This window comes from Belonocnema kinseyi, chromosome 1 (genome assembly GCF_010883055.1).
Source record: "Belonocnema kinseyi isolate 2016_QV_RU_SX_M_011 chromosome 1, B_treatae_v1, whole genome shotgun sequence".
NCBI classification, from domain to species: domain Eukaryota; kingdom Metazoa; phylum Arthropoda; class Insecta; order Hymenoptera; family Cynipidae; genus Belonocnema; species Belonocnema kinseyi.
Genome location: NC_046657.1, coordinates 81,848,327 through 81,867,776, shown reverse-complemented (window position 1 = coordinate 81,867,776; position 19,450 = coordinate 81,848,327). Strand labels below are relative to the sequence as shown.

At 31.6% G+C, this 19,450-nt stretch overlaps 1 protein-coding gene across 1 annotated transcript; it reads right to left on the bottom strand.

Annotated features, from left to right (window-relative positions):
* Window positions 1–546: 546 nt before the first annotated feature.
* Window positions 547–15,943, bottom strand: LOC117173961. Its single transcript, XM_033362613.1, has 2 exons — window positions 15,879–15,943; window positions 547–1,667 (listed from the first exon to the last, which is right to left on the bottom strand). Exons 1-2 carry the CDS (start codon window positions 15,931–15,933, stop codon window positions 1,240–1,242), a joined length of 483 nt encoding a protein of 160 aa, XP_033218504.1. The 5' UTR covers window positions 15,934–15,943; the 3' UTR covers window positions 547–1,239.
* Between the last annotated feature and the right edge of the window lie 3,507 nt (window positions 15,944–19,450).

Here is a 19,450-nt window from a genome sequence, read left to right as displayed (position 1 = left end):
CAATGTCAAATAGAGCGCAAAAAATAGATTACTTTTTTTAGATTTTTACACCGATCCTAAATATTTTTAAAATAATAATAAAATTGTATGTTTCAATCGACTACCCTCGGTGACTGTGGTAACTTTTTCGTAGGTTATGCTTCGTCTCGTTCCTTAGTAAAGGCTTAATAATTACGAATAATAATTCTAATGACCTACGTATACTTACTAATAATATACTAATAATAATAATGATTAATAACCATATAAATAATTTTCCCTCTTCAAGGTGCTTTTATTATTTGAAGGTAAAGTGCTTAACTTAAAATAAAAAAAGACGCGATTGTGAGTTTCCGATTTTGAACCCAAACGCTTTAAACAAAGGCTATTTATTATATATTTTCTTAAAAAAAGGCTGTTGTAAAAATTAATAAAAGAAGTTATTGTAAAACTGGTTCAGTTAATTTATCACATAAAAACTTTATTTCGAATCCAAAGCATGGACAGAAATTACAGGAATAACATAATTTTTGTTTTCAAATATCTCTCATACTAAAACTTTCAAAGTGGGTATTTTTAAATTGGAATTTAAGCAAATTGAAAGTTCGACCTCTGAACTTAAAGTCCTGTAAAAGAGGGTATATCATGTTATGAAGAAAAATACACAAATTTGATACATGTTTGAGAATATATATATACATTCCGAAATAAAAATTAAATTTCAGTTTGGCATTGGGAAATATACTGTCAAGTAGCCGGAACTTAACGTTCTTGAAATCTCTATTGATATAGTTCAAAATCTGAAGACAGGGAGAGAGACCTATAATTAAAACCAAAATTGTTTATAGTTTCAGTAAATAAAAAAAACCTATAAAACGTAAATATTTTGCAGAGAAAATAATGGAATATCGGGAAGAAAATAACAACATAACCTGCAAAGTGTCAAAATTACATAAACATTTTTAACTCATTTGAACACAATTCGCACTTTTCTCGTCTGCAACTGTATTATCACTGAGAGATATAATGTACCTATTCACCCTTGAAAAGGGATTACACTGTTTTATGAAGAAAAAAATCAAAACACACCAAAAGCGCCTGCGTGTCGAGAATGCATATACGTGACGTGTTGTGAGTCAGACGCAGCTACTCGTCATGGGCTGCAGAGGCGCCACATACTCATAGTTGGGCTTCCTAATAAATCGCTTTCTCCCAGTTTCTCTCTGATGCTACTTTTGTGGATCAATATGCGTAGACATGCTAATGAGGACCGAAAACGTCGGTAAACGAGTGTCTTCGGTGATCCACCATGCTGACTGTTGTCCGTCGCGTATTTGGACCAACCAATTTACAAATACGACCTCCATTAGGAATTCCGTATATATAACCATTATTATTTGCATATACAGGATATTCCTGGCCTACTATAACTTTTTCAAAATCAAAAGATTCTTTTTCCCATTTAATATGATTCTCCAGAGGAAAATTATATTTATATTTTTTTAAGCTCAAATTACTTTGAGGAGGTACGTTGAGAGAAAGTCTAATTCTAGGAAGTCCATTGCCAACATTTGTACTGCCAAGAAGTCCATTGCCAGGTGGTCCAATACCAGAAGTGTCAATCATGCGAGATCTTTTAGAAGATCGGCTATCAAGCGGATGAACGCGTGATAATCGCGAAGTTGATTCTGTAAGAAGAAATAGAAATAAATACACTTTTAATTCAATAGTTAATTGTGCATCAGTGAAGGTTTTTATTAATGGAAGCTTTTTAAAGTTCGAACGGATCTGCGTGTTTGCATTTTTTATAAATAATCTGCCTTATTTTTATATTGTGCACCCAGGCAGGGAAACAGGCGTTTCTTGTGCCGCGCGATATTTACAGGACGAGACTTCACAGTGGTGAGAAAAATATTTTTGTAGAGAAATCAATTTTTATCCTACAATATTGAATAGATTTGTACGTTTCTTACATTCTTATCAGAGAAGGCATTAGATTCGTGTAACATTTTTCCTTCCCCAAAGTCAGAGCACTTTTTTAAGTTTTGAGACACTTTTTGCAAAATTTAAAATTTGTATGTATCGCTATTCGTATTAAGCAGAAACTCAAACAATTTATCTTTACGACTCTTTTCGATAAAAGGAAAATTAACAGAGTGATGGAATTTTTAAAATCAAGAAATCAAACTAAATAAACATTTTAAGCCGAACAATACATGACGTGAAAAAAGGTAAGAGAACAAAAACGTTGCTTTTTAAAAACTGTACAAGATTATCATAACAACTTTTTGATATTTCACGAGAAATTGAAAATTCTAATTGTCATAGTGAATAGAAAAAATAAAGAAAAAATCCATTTAACCGCCCAGCTATGCAAGACACAAAAAAGATGATTAAAAAAGAAATATGCATTTTTTCCTAGGACACGTAATTTTTGTGTTATTCGTAAGAAAACATTACAATTGAACAAAATTAAATTTGTAGACCTACAACACAAGCCACGAAAAAAATTGGTACCCCAAAAAGAGCTACAAATTTGTGATGAATTATTTTTTGCTGAAACACGTAGTTTTGGTTTTAATGATAAGATATTTAATTTAATTTTTAGACAAACTGCACAAGCTATGAAAAAAATGAATTGAAAACAGTTGCTCATCCAAAAAACTAAAATGTTAAATTAATTTTTTTTTGATAGGACGCGAAGTTTTTGCTTAATTAGAAAAATATTGCAAATGAAAAATTAAATTCTTTGCAAAACGACACACGCTACAAAAAATGCAGAAAAAAATTTTCAGCCGAAAAAGATCGACAAATTTTTTATTAATAATTTTTAAATAGGGCGAGTCAATTTTCTATATTTCATAAAAAATAAAGACATACTAAAAATTAAACTTTTGGATAAACGACTTGGGAGAAGAGACAAAAAATGACAATACAGTATATTTGATATAAAAGTGTTGAAAATAATAAAGAGAAGTTTTAAATTAAAGCTTTTGAAATGTTTATCTCTGCCAAAATCATCTATAATAAATTTAAGGTCGATGAGAATGATTTAAAAATCGATTATTTTCTCATAAACAAACTGAAAATTCTACATTCCAAATAGAGGCTATTTGGTAAGTGTTAAAACACTGTTTTTAACAAAATGTACCGTCTTGATATTAAAAAAAGTCAATTTATTTTACGGCATCTATTGAGAATATTTTTCTTATGAGGCTTTTCTATAATTGTTCGAAAATTTACAGAAATTATAATTAATTTAAACAATTTTAAATAAGAAAATTATAATTTCACTATTTTTTATAAAATAGTTTTTTTTTCTGAAATCAACTAAAAATAGCTTTTCCACGACTTTTTGCTATGCTACTCTTCAAATTCACAAGAATAGTAGATTATTTAAACAATTTTCATAACAAAATTGAAGAGTTTGGGAATTTTTAGACAATTGGGATCATATTTATACGAAATTAATTAAGAATCTTTGATCAAAAACTGTCTTTATTGATAATTTGAAAATTTACAAGAATAATTAATTATTTAAACAATTTTATAAAGAAATCCAGAGTTTGGCCATTGTCGAAAGAATATGCATTAAGCATATTTAGAATTTTTTCAAGGTGAATTATTTTTATTCGATAAGTGATAAGTTTTCAGGTATTTTTCAACTAATTTGGAATTGCTTAAACAATTATTAAATATCATTATTATATGTCAAATTAATGATATAATAAATGAATGTCTAGATTAATTATTATTTTTGAGTATGTTTCATGATTATTTACACAATTTGAATTTGTTTAAACAATGATGACATTTTTATCCTAATAACAGGGTGTTATTTTGATCTGAAATTTGAATTTGCCAGTTTTCATCAAATCTTTACGTTTTGAGACCACCTTAGTCAGAAAAAAACGATTTTTACAAACTTTCCTGCCCGTCTGTCCGCCGGTCACTAGACATGATTACCTTCAAAAGACTGACCAGATTGATTTGAGCTTTGGAACACGTTTGGAAGGCATTAAAGGAAAGAAAGAATTTATTAACCAGCCATTTTTTACCGAAGGTTCCGGTTCTATCGATCGAAAATGCTTAGTAAAAAATAAAAAATTCTACTTTCCACAGAAACTATGCAAGCTATAAAAAGCTTTCAATGAGCTAAATTATTATTCTTGAAAAAATTAACAAATTTTTTTTCAAACATTTTTTTTGATAGGACATATATTTTTCGTGTTAATCGTGAAAATGTTATTAAAAATAGAAACTTCAATTTTTCGGTAAAATTATGCAAGGTACGAAAAAAAATAAACAATCAAAAATTGTTCACCCAAGAAAAGATCTACAAATTTGTTGCTAATCGCTTGAGCGCGCCTAGGGTACGCACCTGTTGAATTTCACGCTTCGTGCTCGATATAATATTTATTTCGCGCCTTATTTCTGCATTGCTACATTTCTGCATAGGACTTTTAAAATTGAAGGTCGAACCATCTAAAAATGCAAATTAGTGATTGTGAAATCTCTTTTGTTAAAGCTCTTTCGACTTTAACAAACACATTCTTATCACGTGTCTTGTCATGAAATAAGGTGAAAAACAAATTTCAGATCCAATTTAAAAATAATTCTGTCATTTTGCACTATTAAAACAAAAAGTGAGCGAATTAAAAAAAACTCATTACACATTTGTAGCTCTTTCACGGGTCAACGACTTTCGTCCCTCTATTTTTTTGCAGCTTTTGTCTTTTGCTCAAAAATTTGATTTTTTTATACAATTTTTATTATGAGAGTTGTTTGCCTGATATAAATTTAAAAACTTACTTTTTACCTTCTTTTTTCACGAGACATGTGATGAGAATACCTTCGATAGAGCCGAAGGAGCTTCAACGAAAGAGAATTCAAAGTCCCTAAATAATAGTGATATATTGTTTGAAAGACAGTTGTCAATTATTCGAACAATTGAAAATCATATACTTGCATCTTTTCATTGAAAAGGTGGAAAAAAATGAGTGTTACTCGAATCTCTTACACTAGCAATTTCGCTTATTATTTTGTATTATTCTACTTTAGAACTTATACCATAATTTTTTGAAGCCAAATCATTTAAGATTAGAAAATACTGATCAGTAACCGACATAGTGTAAAATAGTTTAAAAAAAGGGAAATTTTCTTCATCTTTCCTATGAAATGAAGCTAGAGATATACATCAATAGTTTAAATAAATTCAAAAAGTCTTTTACAAAAAATGCCATTCTTAACATTTATTAAATGCGTCAATAATTCCAGAAAATACTAACTTTTATGTTTTCTTAGAAAAAACTATATGAATACAAATTTTTTTTAAAATCCAGAAATATGTTAAACATTAAATATAATTTTGTACTCTCATCAACTATATCATTTATGCCCAAAATAGTAACTTTTCATAATTTACTAGAAAAAAGTATTTCTTAAACAAAAAATAATTGTTCAAACAAACTAAAATTAGTTTAAATATACTTGGAAATACTTTTGGCTGAAAATGTATTATTTTTAATTGAAAAAAGTACTATTATATATTTGGCCCGGAACTCATCTCTTTCAATTAGAAATTTTACTAGCTCGTAAAACATTTGATTTCCTGGTTCAAAATTCGTCTATGTTCACTTAAAATTCATCTATTTCATTTAAAATTCACGTATTTTCTTAAACATTTATCGTTTTCGATTTACATGTTCAAACAGCCTTTTAGGCAAAAATTTTAAAAATAAATTCACGCTTCTTTAAATAATTGCAATTTTTCTAAGGAAAACTAGAAAAATATAGAAACGTATTGTGTATGATAAAAAATTTTATGTTTCTTAACTTTGTGCAAACAATCATGTCGTTTAATTGTACTTTTCAATTTTTCGGCTTTTCCATGTTTACAACTTTTAAAAATTATTACGTCCAAACCTGAATAAGCGATTCTTTCACTAAGCAGTTAGTTGTTTGCCACTAACTTTCGCTCATAAAATTTTTAGAATTTCTGTGGGATAGTCAACTCGTGTGTATTTCAAATTCCTATACACGGCCTCGCTCGAGCCAATAGCCGACTCGGACTGACATAAATGTACGTGTAAAATCTATTTTCTCAGTCATTTTTCATTTTTCGTATACTAAAAACCTTTTATTATTATCAAATAAAATAAATATCCAAAACTTCCTGTGTCTATTTGATCGGGTACTCTAATCTTAAATTTCAGATAGTTGAATATATTTCGTGAACGAGTGTCTAAACGTACGGAATTTTCGGTAAAATTAGCCAGCGACTTAGTTGGGGCTAATGTTACGGAATTTTCCGTACGATTAGTACTCCCGGAGGGCGAGGGATATTGTTACGGAATTTTCGCGACCCTTTTCCAAGGTCTCGTGGTTGGCGTGAGGGCACCCCTGTGACTGGGCACAGACAGAACGTTGGTCAAACCCCTAGATTTTTTCACCGCTGCATGGGATGTGGGAAGGCATCCCTGTGACTGATAACAAAAATGATTTTGGTCGAACCCCTACCCCTTTTCAAAGTTTTATGAAGAGCTGGATTTCACCCTTGTGACTGGTTACTAAGAGAATGTTCATTAAACCCCAACTCTTTTCCAAGGTCTCGCGGGAGGCGTGAAGGCACCCCTGTAATTAGTCATAGAAATAATGTTGGTTAAATCCCTTTCCAAGTTTTCGTAGAGGGTTGGGTGGCATCCCTGTGGCTGATCACTGAAATAGTTTTGGTTAAACCCCGACCATTTTCCAAGGTTTCGTGGGAGTCCTGAAGGCAGCCCTTTGACTGATCACAAAAATAACTTTGGTCAAAACACTACCCCTTTTCAACATCGTGTGGGCGGTGGAAAGACATGACCGTGACTGGTCATAGAAATAATGTTGGTTAAACCCCTACCCCCTTTGGATGGTTTCGTAAAAGGCCGGGTGGCACCCCTGTGACTAATCACTGAAATAATGTTGGCCGAACCCCGACCCTTTTTCAAGGTCTCGTGGGAGGCGTGAAGTTACCCTTGCGACTAGTCACAGAAAGAATGTTGATCAAACCCCTACCCGTTTCTATTGTTACGTGTGGGGGCGGGGCTGAGAAGGAATCACTGGGACTGGCTAAAGAAATAATGTTGGCTGAACCCCTACTATTTTCCAATGCTTCGTAAAGGGCTGGATCGTACGCCTGTGACTGATCACTTAAATAATTTTGGACAAGAGTTGGCTCTTTTCCAAGATCCCGTGGGTGGCGTGAGGGCACTCCTGTGAGTGGGCACAGAAAGAATGTTAGTCAAACCCCTAACCTTCTCCACCGACGCGTGGGGTGAGGGAAGCATCCCCGTGACTGGTAATAGAAATTATGATAATCGGACCCCTACCCTTTTTAAAAGATTCATGGAGGGCTGGATATCACCCCTGTGACTGGTCACTGAAAGAATGTTGGTCAAAACCTAACACTTTTCGAAAGTCTCGTGGGGGGCGTGAAGGCACTTCTCTGACTGGTCACAGAAATAATGTTGGTCAGATCCAAATTTATCGAAGGTACTCTCTTCTGGGAACTTTATTTCCAGATTAAGAATTGAAAAAAACAAACAAATATACCTTCGAGCACTTATTATTATGGTGTAAATTAACCTGTTTGATCTCTAAAGCTTTTACGGAAAATTCCGTAACATAAGCCCCAACTAAGCCTCTGGCTAATTTTACGGAAAATTCCGTACGTTTAGTCACTGCCTAACGTGAAACTGGAGGGTCTTGAACTGATGAAAGGATGGAACAGAATTGCAGAAATGCATTTAACACTTCTCATATTAAGATGAGTGAACTGTGCCCACCTTCTTAAAATTTCTACATATCCTATCATGACCGGGACATCATGCTACGACACTTACTAATCCACAAAATATTTCACTCGTATTTTGATTTTAATTTATTATTTTCCAGTACGAAAATAATAGTACTTCATGGAAATATTATTTTTGTTACGTCTCATGTCAATTGTCATAAAAACACTGAGCCTAGAAATAGATGGTAAGATGGTACTATTAATTAGTTAAATTTGATTAATTTTGAATTAGAGAGACATAAAAGTGTCTTTTGCATAAGCAAAAAAGCCACACAATTAATATCAGCTTCTATGGAACGGCCAATTTATTTATTTTTTCTTTAAAATTTAGATTTCGAACTTAACAACAGTAGCCTGAAGAACATAAAATATTTAAGAGGTAATAACTAATGCAACTTAGCAAACATGGATGCCGAAACAAATTATTTCTCTTTATAACATTATTCTTTTATATTAATGCTAGAAGGTTGCATATTTTTGTGAAATTTTTAATTTCGCTGTAGTTTTTTTTTACTAGCTAATAATGAATATTAGAGTGCCTAATTTTTTAAACGATGTCTTTCTTTTTCGTAAATATGTTTTTCCTAATAAAACAGATTAAATTTGAGTTAGACCTTTTCAATCTCTACCAATTCATTAGTGAACTTCTCAAAATTCAAGTCGTTGACGCAGAAAAAGAGAAGATTATTTTGTTACTCAAACAGACTTTCAAAAATAGGCGAGAGAGTGAATTTCAAAGAAGATACTGGCTATCCACGGTGGGGCTGAATAATTTGAGATGAAAATTTCTAGGACCCCAAAGTTACGAGTGGGAAGTTGTTGTAAATGGTGCCTATAATCATTTTTTATGAGCTTGAAATGGTCCCCTGAGCGGTTTTTTTTATTCGTGAAAAATTCATTAAAATTGCTATGCATAATAACTTAAATGCTAAGTAAGCTGGTACAATCATATGATACAAGCTTAAAAAAGTATATAATCAAGTTAAAGTACTTGAAAATCATAATTGAAATAGAAATATGAATGCTTTATGTGAATATATTTCATTAATTACTCAAAACTAGCCGTATTTTTTAAATTTTAAAATAATTTCTAGTTGACAAAACAAAATTACAAGTGATTGCACGTACTTACAGTTTAAGTATATTTAGCAAGCATATTAGCACGTTTTAAACTAAATAAAACGTACAATTACATAATATTTAATGAAAATAAATATAATTCATTAAGGCAAACAACAAAAATTACTATTATATTCGCGAACAGCTTCAAGTATATTTTCTGCATACTTCGGATGTGTCTTTTTTACTTTATACTAAATTCACATTTTTTAAAAGTAACCAATCGCATACAAGAAAAATTATAGTTGGTTGTGCAAATGTCATGTAAAATGTCCACTTTGTTTAATAATGTTTTACACGAATTTCACAAATTTGTTCAAATTTGTTTAAATGTCAGCCGAGTGAAATTTGTGCAACAACCTGTAATTTTTCTTGTATGCAATTTGATACATGTTTTGACGCATTCAAAGAGGTTGTAGATTCTTGTTTTTCAAATGATTTAAAATCAGATTACCTTGACAAAATCGCAAGATAGTAGACATCTTTAATTAACAAACACTTGAAGTTTGAAATTCACAAATCTATTTAATCTCAATTTTTGTTGTTTACCTTAATGAATTATGTTATATTTTTATTAAATATTAAAAACGTGCCAATATACTTGCTAAATATGCTAAAACTGTAAGTACGACAATGTTTGTGGTATGTTTTTTGGATGGTTCAACACGAATCCAGAGTCCGTTTCATCTCATATCTTCAGGTTTCGGACATAACCTCTGAAAATATCATAATTCCATGCTCTTATTATCATGAGAGCCATCTTGTTGGTGTACAAATCACAGGTAGATTCAAATTCAGTCCTTCTCTCCTTTGGAACTATAACGAGTTGTTTTTTGATCGAATAATTTGTGCAAAGGGTTCTGTTTGCTCTTTCCATAATATTCCTCCGTGTCTCTCTTCAGAATCTTACAAAAATCTGCCATCATATTCGCATCCCATCTCCCTTGGTAACGAGTTTCCATTATTTTGATATCTTGGTGGAATCGTTCGCCTTCCTCTTCGCTAAAGTCCCCAAGATTTTCGGGGAATTTACCAAGGTGGGAATGCAGAAAATGAAGTTTCAAATTCATTAGACATCCAAGCTTTCGAAAGTCTGTAATTATTTTCGCAACGATTTTTTCGTACTCAGGACTTTTCGTATTTCCCAAAAAATTCTGGGCTTCCGTTGCCCGCCGTCACCGCGTGGAGGTGCCCTGGATGCAGACAGGTTATGTCTACAACCTGACATAATGGGGTAAAACAGACCACAGATACAGTTTCAGCAACGCCGGAAAAACAAAATGAACAAGGTCAGAACCACAGGCCAAAAAACTTTTTTTTGGTGCGAGGCCTCGAGACTTTTTGAGGTTATATTGGAAACCTGTCGGTATGGGGTGAAATAGGCACTGAAATCGGCTTCAGCCACTCAAAAAAACATATAATGTACATGGTTCGGTGCTCAGGCCGGCATTACACTTCATTTTTGGGTGTCTATAAAGACTTTTTGAGGTTATGTCGAAAACCTGACGTGATAAGGTAAAATGGACTTCGGATTCGATTTCAGCTACCAAAAAAACATATAACCAAGATCGTCTCACCCCCAGGTCAGAAAACTTTTTTTTTGTGCGGCTGTGTCATCAGTTACTGAGTTCTTGCTTCTACAATTAGTCAAATTTCACTGCTAATTAGCCAAATTCAGCTGATTCAGATTAAGCGAGCACGACAGACTTTTTATTCAAATTAATATTCCTAGAACATGGAAAAAGAATAAAAATAATTCATTTTTAAAAAATAAAATACTTTTTAAAAAGTGATTATTGTTGATTCTTATTTATTATTTTTTTATAAATGAATTCAAAGCAAAACTAAATATTAAAGAAAAACGCAACTACTTATAGTATTAAGCTAATAGAAAATAGTTATAAAAATAATTAATGGTTTAAATAATTATGTTTATTAACTTGTATAATTTATGGCCTCACTAAGCAAACCGGTAGGAGCATATTAAAGGGTTGTGAATGAGAACTTTTCTGTTGTAAAGAAATAAACGGAAAAACCTGATATTTTGGGAGACCTACACCGACGCGAGTCGGAGTGAGAAGAAAGAAGTAAGAAGGAGCAGTTCGGCGTGCCATGGTACACCAGTACACCAGTGCAGGATAACCGAATTCGCTACGAGAATATTTTGTGTAGGCTGAGAAGTTTTTCTATTTGGCGTAAGGAGCAGGTTGAGGAGAGAGGTGCAGCCAAGTAGAGGCGACAGGGAGGACAAGGGAAAAATAAACACGGGAGAAGAGCACGTAAGAAAGTACAGTGCCAGGTTGAGGCAGAGTCGTGGAGATAGTGACAAAAAAGAAGTAGGATCCACCCTGAAAAATTTGAAAATGATCAGAACACCATCGGAAAGAGACCAAATTAGAGAAAGAGTGAAGGACAAGGGAAAGACGATGACAAAGTTGAACATAAAGGGATGGTAGAAGTTCAAGTGTTAAATTCAGAAGAATTGCATCAAATGATGTTAAAGGCAATATAGATAAACGAAAAAGGCAGGATCGAAGAGGAGACGAAATTAAACGAGAAATTATGGAAAAAATAGCAGAACTAAGAATCGAGATGCGAAAGTGGGAAGCTGTGAGAACATTTGGAAAGAAGGATGAAGACTTTAGAACCAAAATTAGAAAAACAGGATGACCATAATAAAAATTAGCACAGTCGCATGGTAGTATAGTGAAGATCGAAAAATCAATACGGGAGTTTGGTGCAGAGGAGAGTGGAAATAATGTGAGGGAAAGGTTGAGGGAAATAAAAGGAAGATTAGAAAGGAAAGAAGAAGATGAAAGAGTAAGAAACATAGTGATGAAGGATGTACAATCAGGTGGGAGGGAAGTGAAGGATGGAGTAGACAATACGATAAAAAGGATAGATCCTAAAGTACAGAAAAAGAACGTTGTGAGAAGCAAAAAAGAGACAAGAAACGAATATAGGAAAGAATAAAACATATTTGACTGGAATATAGCAGGGTTGCAGAGAAAAGATCGGGAGTTTATGAGAAATTTGACGTAGTTGTCTGTTGTAGTAATGAGGAGGCGTGGTTAGATGACAAAGGATGGGGAAGGATCTGATAGGTTACAAATGGCAAATTCAAAATGTAAAGAGGAAGAATAAACTAGGCAGAGAAACGATAATGGGAGTGAGGAAAGAATGTATAAGAGGGAATGATTAAAAAGAGAGAAAATAACAAAAGAAGGATTAAATTTAGAAGAGGTAAAAATGGAAAGAGTGAAGTGGATGATAGTGAGGTTTTATGTGAACTGTGGTGTGCAGGAGAAAACAGAGGAGATGAAGCAAATAATGGAAGAAAATGAAGATGAGATGAGCCTTATAATATGTAAGGATTGCAATACGAAAACAGTAGGCAGAGGATGAATGTAATGGGACGGAGATAGAGAGGGAGGAAGTCGTTAAACAGTTTGGAGGAGTTCGGATGGTTAACTTCAGACGGAAATGTAGAGGAGGATGAGGAAGGGAAATACAGATGCTCAGAAGGAGAAATAAGAATGGCAACTGATTATGCGATAGTGTTTGATCAGGTGAGAGAAGGTCAAGAAACTAGATGTAGGATTACATAGATTCGGCTCACTTTCCCTTTATTGTGAAATAAGGAGGAGAAAAAGTAATAGTAATATGGATTAAGAGGATGCTAAGCTAAAAAGAACAGGAAAAAGGAATTAATCAATGAAACGACTAAAAAAAAACTGTTTAAAGAAAAGGTCAGAAATATCAAAATAGGAGAAGGAAATTTTGACGAGGAGATGGAAAAAATGATATTGGGAATAAAAAGGGGATTTAGTGCATACGCATTAAAGAAGTTAGTAAATGAGGGAATAGAGGTGGATGAGATGATGATTGTAAAAAGAAAAAGAACAAGGTCGGATTGGAAAATGGAGAAAATTTAAAACCCGTGGAGAAGGACATAGGGAAGAAAAATAGGTGTATACGAAGTTGTGTGATTAAAAGAAAGAGGATGAGAATAAAATTTTTGATGAAGAGGCGGAGAAGGCTGAGACGGAAGATGTTTAAAAGGGAGTAAATATAGAGAGAATGGTATAGATACCTCGTATAGATGAAATTCCAAATGAAGTCTGCAAATATGTTGGAAACAGAACTAAAGAAATGGGCATGGATAAAGCGTTATATAGTATATAGAGGAGAGGGGTGGCCAGATTTATAAAAAAAAGGGAGTAGTAGGACCTTCAATAAAGAAAGGTAAAGGAAAAGAGGTTAAAGAATTTAGGGGTGCGACGCTAATGCAAACATTGTATAAAGTATATGTGACTGTTTTGTCCGAGAAATTAAAGAAAGAAGTTGAGGAAAAAAGATAGAGGCAGCGAATCAGAGAGGGTTTGAAAAGGAATAGGAGTGATGGACAACATATATGTTATAAATTATCTGTTAAATAAAATAATTAAAAGGGACAATGATAACAATATTCCTTGACTTAAAGGCGACGTTTGACTCTTTCGATAGAGGCGCTCGATAAACATTTATAGCGAAAAAGAGGGTACGTAAGAGTTTCAAAAAGAGAGTGTCGGAAATTTTCAGACAGACAAGAAGTAGGCTAAAGGTAGGAAAACAAGTGGGAGGTTGTTTTTGGTTAGTAAGTGGGGTAAGGAAAGAATATCCTCTGATCCCACATTCATTTAATATATTAAACTCAGACTTAGAAGAGAAAATGAAGAGAAAGGAATAGGGAGGATTTAAGATGAAAGAGGAAAATTTATATATACATTGGCATGCATTGACGAGATTTTGATTGGAGAAATACTTGGAAGGGAAAAAGTTGAATTTAAATTTAGATAAGACGAAGATAATGAGGTTTAGAAAAGGATGAGGATAAAAGTATAGATAGACTGGTAATCGGAAGTGTCTAAAGTTAGAAAAAGTAAAGGATTTTAAATATTGGGGATATACCTTGTAAATGAATGGAGATCATAAAACTCATACCAGAGAAAGAATTAGGCAAAGTAGCTGGCATAATGAGACAGGTATCGGGAATAGGGAAAAGAAGGTTTAAGAAAGATTGGTGAAGGAGAATGTGGTTCTTTGATACCTTGGTATATACCTTTATGGACACTAGAGGTAGACTGGTCGACATCTGGTTATATGCTGAGCGATGAAGCTGAATGGGATAAATGAATTACTAAAGCGGGTAAATTCTAGACGAAAGGAGTGTCAGAGTTGTAGAACTAACAAAATAGTAAGAAGAAAGGAGGGAGTTTTTTAATAATAGAGATATAAGATATGGGAAAGGAGTTAGCTAGGAAGCATTGGAGAGAAGGGACAGGATAAGAAAATTATTGGAAAGATGGGGAATGATTGAGGAATCAAAATATAATAAATTGTATAAGATGATAAAAAAGAAAGAAGTACCAAAATGCTTATAAAAAAGGATATGGAGAGATAAGATAAAACATAATAGCAGGATTTCCCTTTTTTTTACCCCACGATATCCCTTTTTCCAATACATCCCGTATTGAAAAAAGGGAGAGAAGAAAAAGTGCAGAATATATGAATGAGAAAGGAAACATGGGAGCGTGTCTGAGAAAGATGTAGAAGAGCAATAGAAGATAAGGAAAGCAGAAAAGAGAATGTGGTAAGGATTATAGAGGAGGATGGAGTTAGTGAGAAGTGGATGAAGGAGCTGATGGGGGCGAGAGGGGCGAATGAGAAGGAACGAAAGTGAAAGAGTGACAAAATGAGAGTGAGATAGAAGAGAAATGAATGTGAAGAAAAAAGGAAACAGAACTTGCGAAGATCAGATGCGTAAAAATCTGTAAGTAGCTATTATTATGTAGTAGTATAAGTAAATTGAAATGTGCTAGCTCTCACTCGCTCACTTTTCCGAGCGCAAAAATGCACTATATTAATGTAGAAATACGGAGATATAAGAATTATGTGAATAGTTGTAAATATTTTAAATAATAAAGATAAAATTATATAAAGTTTGTAGATAGTCATGTAATAAACGAAATTCATGTAATCCCTTGGCGCACACATTATAAATAAAGAGGAAGAAGTAAACAGTGAGGAAAAATTTAAAATTCAGAAAAACAGCAGCTATCTAGAATTAAGATAACAAAAGATAGTTATGAACAATAATAATTTGAACAAACAATTATGTTTGTTATATAACATTAATTATTACCTTGCACTAATTGAAAATTGAAGAAAAAACTGTAAATTTCGAGCATCATTCTAAGATAATATTGTGCACAAGAAGAATAAAACTTTTAAACAATGATTTATATCGAACTTAATTCATTCTTGGTTCGCTACATTGTAAAAGTTGATGATAAGTTAAAAAAATTGAAAAAACCGCGACTTTCTAACTCTATTTTAAGAGAAAATGTTTGATAACAATAATAAATTATATGAGCTACTTATATAACAATATAATTTTCAGTAGAACAAATTATTTTATGTAAAATAAGCAATTTGTATGTAAAATTTTGTTGGACGCTATAAAACAAAATTATAGACACGATTCTGAATAAAATTTGAAGACTTCTGTTTTTATGATGGAAAATATGTGCTAAACTTTACAGAGATTGCCGTACATCTAAATATAATTTTTTCCGACAAAAAAATGATTATTTTGTTTTGAATATGAACAAATTTGAAAGCAGTATGTATGAAACTTAACATCCGCGACTCTTCCCACTAAATATATTCTTTAGAAATCACTTTGGTCTAATCATTGAAAAAAGTGTCAATTCTATTTTTACTTCAGTATAATGTTCGTAGAAATTGTTAATTTGAAGGCACGGATTGAATAATGACACGCAATCTGTTCTAAATGAGGAGTATTAATGTACAGTCGAATGTGGACTGAGTCTGCAAAATTATTATTTGCGTAAAACTCTAATATTTAACTGAAGTTATTGATACATTGTAATATTATACATACCAGTAGACAGAATGATGAAGGCCAAGATAAAGAGGAGAGTAATGAAAATCTTCATTTTTTCCAAGTAGAGAATAAACTGAGTCTAAAGGATTTGTTGATCAGTTTAACACAAGAACGTCGGGTTCTTATATTAGAGTATATATGCTATATTTGTTATTTCATGCATTGTAGGTTTCAAACTTGTCCTTGTGAGATATAATTAGTTTCAAGGAAAGACATTTGTTACTTATTTCCTACTGTTGTCTGAATGTATATAAGCTTGCAAGTTTAAGATTAATCTAAATTTTATATAGAGAAAATAATATAGGTTCCGAAAAATTTTGAACTCACGACAAAGATAACGATCTTTTTGTTTTTAATGAGATTACTTAACGTTACATTTAACATCCGGTAATGTCCAAGTGATGATTGCGATGATTAAGCAGAATCGTCAAAAAACTTGTTTTCGAATTTCCATAGATATCGCCCGAAAATTTGAGCGAATCAACAACAAAATAAATCAATTTTTTCTCCACCAAATTGATATTCACAGGTTTCTGAACTTGCATGAAGTATAAGACGTATTTCCCATAAAAAATCACGTTTTTGTAAATTCTATTCAGAATCATCAATATTAGCTGAATCGAGTTTCAACTTGAAAATTCTCTTCAAAATTTGTCAGAGAATACGAATAGAATATTAATTTTTAAAGATCACCACCATAAGTCTATTTATATATAGTAGTTTGTTTAAAACAATTGTTGAAAAAGTTTTTAATTGTTTATAGTAAGTTTCTTTTAGAATAGATTCAGGAAGTCGTTGTTTTTCAAAAATATCCACGTCTTGTTTAATTTTCAATTAGAGTAAGGTAATAATTAATGTTAACAAGCATAATTGTTGAAATTTTTTTCATTATTGTCAATAATATCCTCTTCTAATAATGCTAGAATATTGCAGTTTTTTCAAAAAAAAATCACTTTTTATCCAACGACCAACTAGAGTGAGGCCAATAATTAATAATAGTTACAAAAATTATTTTTTTAACAATTTATTATTATTTTAAATAATATTTAGTTTGAATAATGACACAAATTTGCTGTTTTGTTCTGAAATTTTGAACCCTACATTTCACTTAGAGTGTGTTCACAAGTAACTAAATTGAACAAAATGATAATTTAAATAAATTATTTTTGTTTCTAACTATCTTCTTTATTAATGCTAGATAGTTCCCGTTTCTTGTACAATTTTCCAATTGTATCCAATTTTTACTCAACAAACTAATAAATAATGCAAGTTAATCTAGTTGCTTACAAATTTATTAATGTTCGTAACTATCCCCTCTCAGATAAGTTCCATAAGGTTGCGGGGGTTTCTGAACTCTTAAACTTCTTTTCACTCAGTAAGATAATAATTTTTGCAGGTAAACAAACATGCTTTTTAAAAAATTTCTTATCGTTCATCTTTTTGAAAATCCTCGAATATTTAAAAACCTTTAACGTCTTTCTAAATCTCTTTAAAATTTTCAAATTTCTTGAAAATTCCTTGAAATTTTAAAAATACCCTAAAATATTTCAAATCTTTTAAAATGTCATACTCCTTTATTGCAATCGATTGAAAATTCCTTGAAATCTATTGAAATATCTTTAAATATATATTCAATCTTCGAAAATCTCATATTAAATTACCGTAATCAATTAAAGATTCCTTGGAACATTTTAAAATACTCAAAAATACTGCAATTCCTTCAAAATATTTTGACATACATTTAACTTTTTTAAAAGTGTGTTTAAATACTTAACAATTTTTCTAAATAGCACTGGTAAAGTCTTTACAATTCTTTGAAATGCCTCAAAAATCATAAAAATAAGTTGAAAATTCCTGGAAATCTTTTAAAACATCCTCAAATATTTGAAATCCTTCAAAAATCTTTTAGAATCTTTTGACAGTTTTTAAAGCTTCAGATCGAAATTTAGATAAAAGAAAAATCTCAAAACGTTAAATATTGAAATGTTTGTAGATTAAAGTTTTAAAAATGGAATCAATAAAAAATCAAAGCTGATTAAAACTTTTGAAATTTAATTTTTAAACATTTTCAACTATTAAATAAGAATAATTTTCAATTCAATGGGATTCAAGTCTAAAAATTTTGAACTGTGAACTTGGAAGTTTATTTATAATAAATTAATAATGGTGAATAAATTTAAAGCGTTGAAAATATAAATGTCTGCTTTTCAATTGGACAATCTCTAAATAAAATTATTTCAGTTCAAAATTTAAAGACTTGAATCCTATCGAGTTGAAAATTATTCTTATTTAAGAGTTGACAATTTTTGAAAATTAAATGTCGCAAGCTTTGAATTTTTATTGATCCCATTTTCAAAACTCTAATCTACAAACATTTCCATATTTCAAGAGATTTCAAAAGATTTTTGAAGGATATCAAATATTTAAGGATCTTTTAAAAGATGTCAAAGAAGTTTGCATTTATTTTCATAATTTAAAGGAATTTTGAAGAATTACAAAAATTTTAGAAGGGTTATTTTTTAAAATTCCAAAGTACTTTAGATGTCCTGAAAAAATCTAGGTATTTCAAAAGATTTTGAAGGATTTGAAAAATTTGAGAGAATTTAAAAAGATTCTAAGGACTTTTCAATTAATTACAGTAATTTAATATGAGAGCAACGCGACCCAGAATAGAAAGTTGGGGAGTTGCGTAGAAGACGCAATGGATCTTAGGGACTAACCATCCTCAAGTCTCTTCTAATACTTTGCTAACTTAGGCTAAAAACCTAAGTTTACAGAATATTAGTAATAATATTGATACCCATTAACCTTGGTCAAGTAAGTTGGATTTTGAAACCCAAAAGCTTGTTTCGAGAACCTTAATTCTTTATGGGCAGACGGGAGTATACCTCTCTAAATCTGGTCATGAAAAGTTTTAAATCTCAACACGAGGCAAGAGAATATTTCTAAATAGCCTGAGTCTAAGAGACTTTCCCTTCTAAAAGAATAGAACTGTAGAGGCAGTACCTCCAAAACTGGAAATATCCAGATTATAACAAATAAAGCTATAAGCATTACCTTGCCTTCCCTCGTCCTAATCCTTGTAATTTTGCCCTGCGTAAGGATACTACAACAAAAGCGAAGTGTTAAATATAATGAATTGCCATTGAGCCTATTTTGTAGTGACACAAAACAATTATTTATGATTATTGCGGATTATTAAAATAGCACATTTAGAAAAAGGGTCTTCAGCGTAGACACCTGTGTACGAAATAAAATTCAATGAACTTAAAGGGTTTAAACCTAAAACAGCGAGCGATTTTAAGAGTTAAATTTTCATCTTTTAAAGAAAAACTATTACTTGAGCTGATCCTTATATCTATAAATAAGAATAGTTTCTATTCGAAATATAAATTAACCGATTTCTTATTTATATAATCCTACTGCGATCTCAACCAAAGAGGTGTTTTAATAAATTTAGTCTTACACAGTGAAAAATCACATGTAAAATTAGAGTAGGAATATTTTCTCAATAAAATATTATAGTACAGAGCTTAAAATCTCATTCCTCCTTCATGCGCAACCACAAA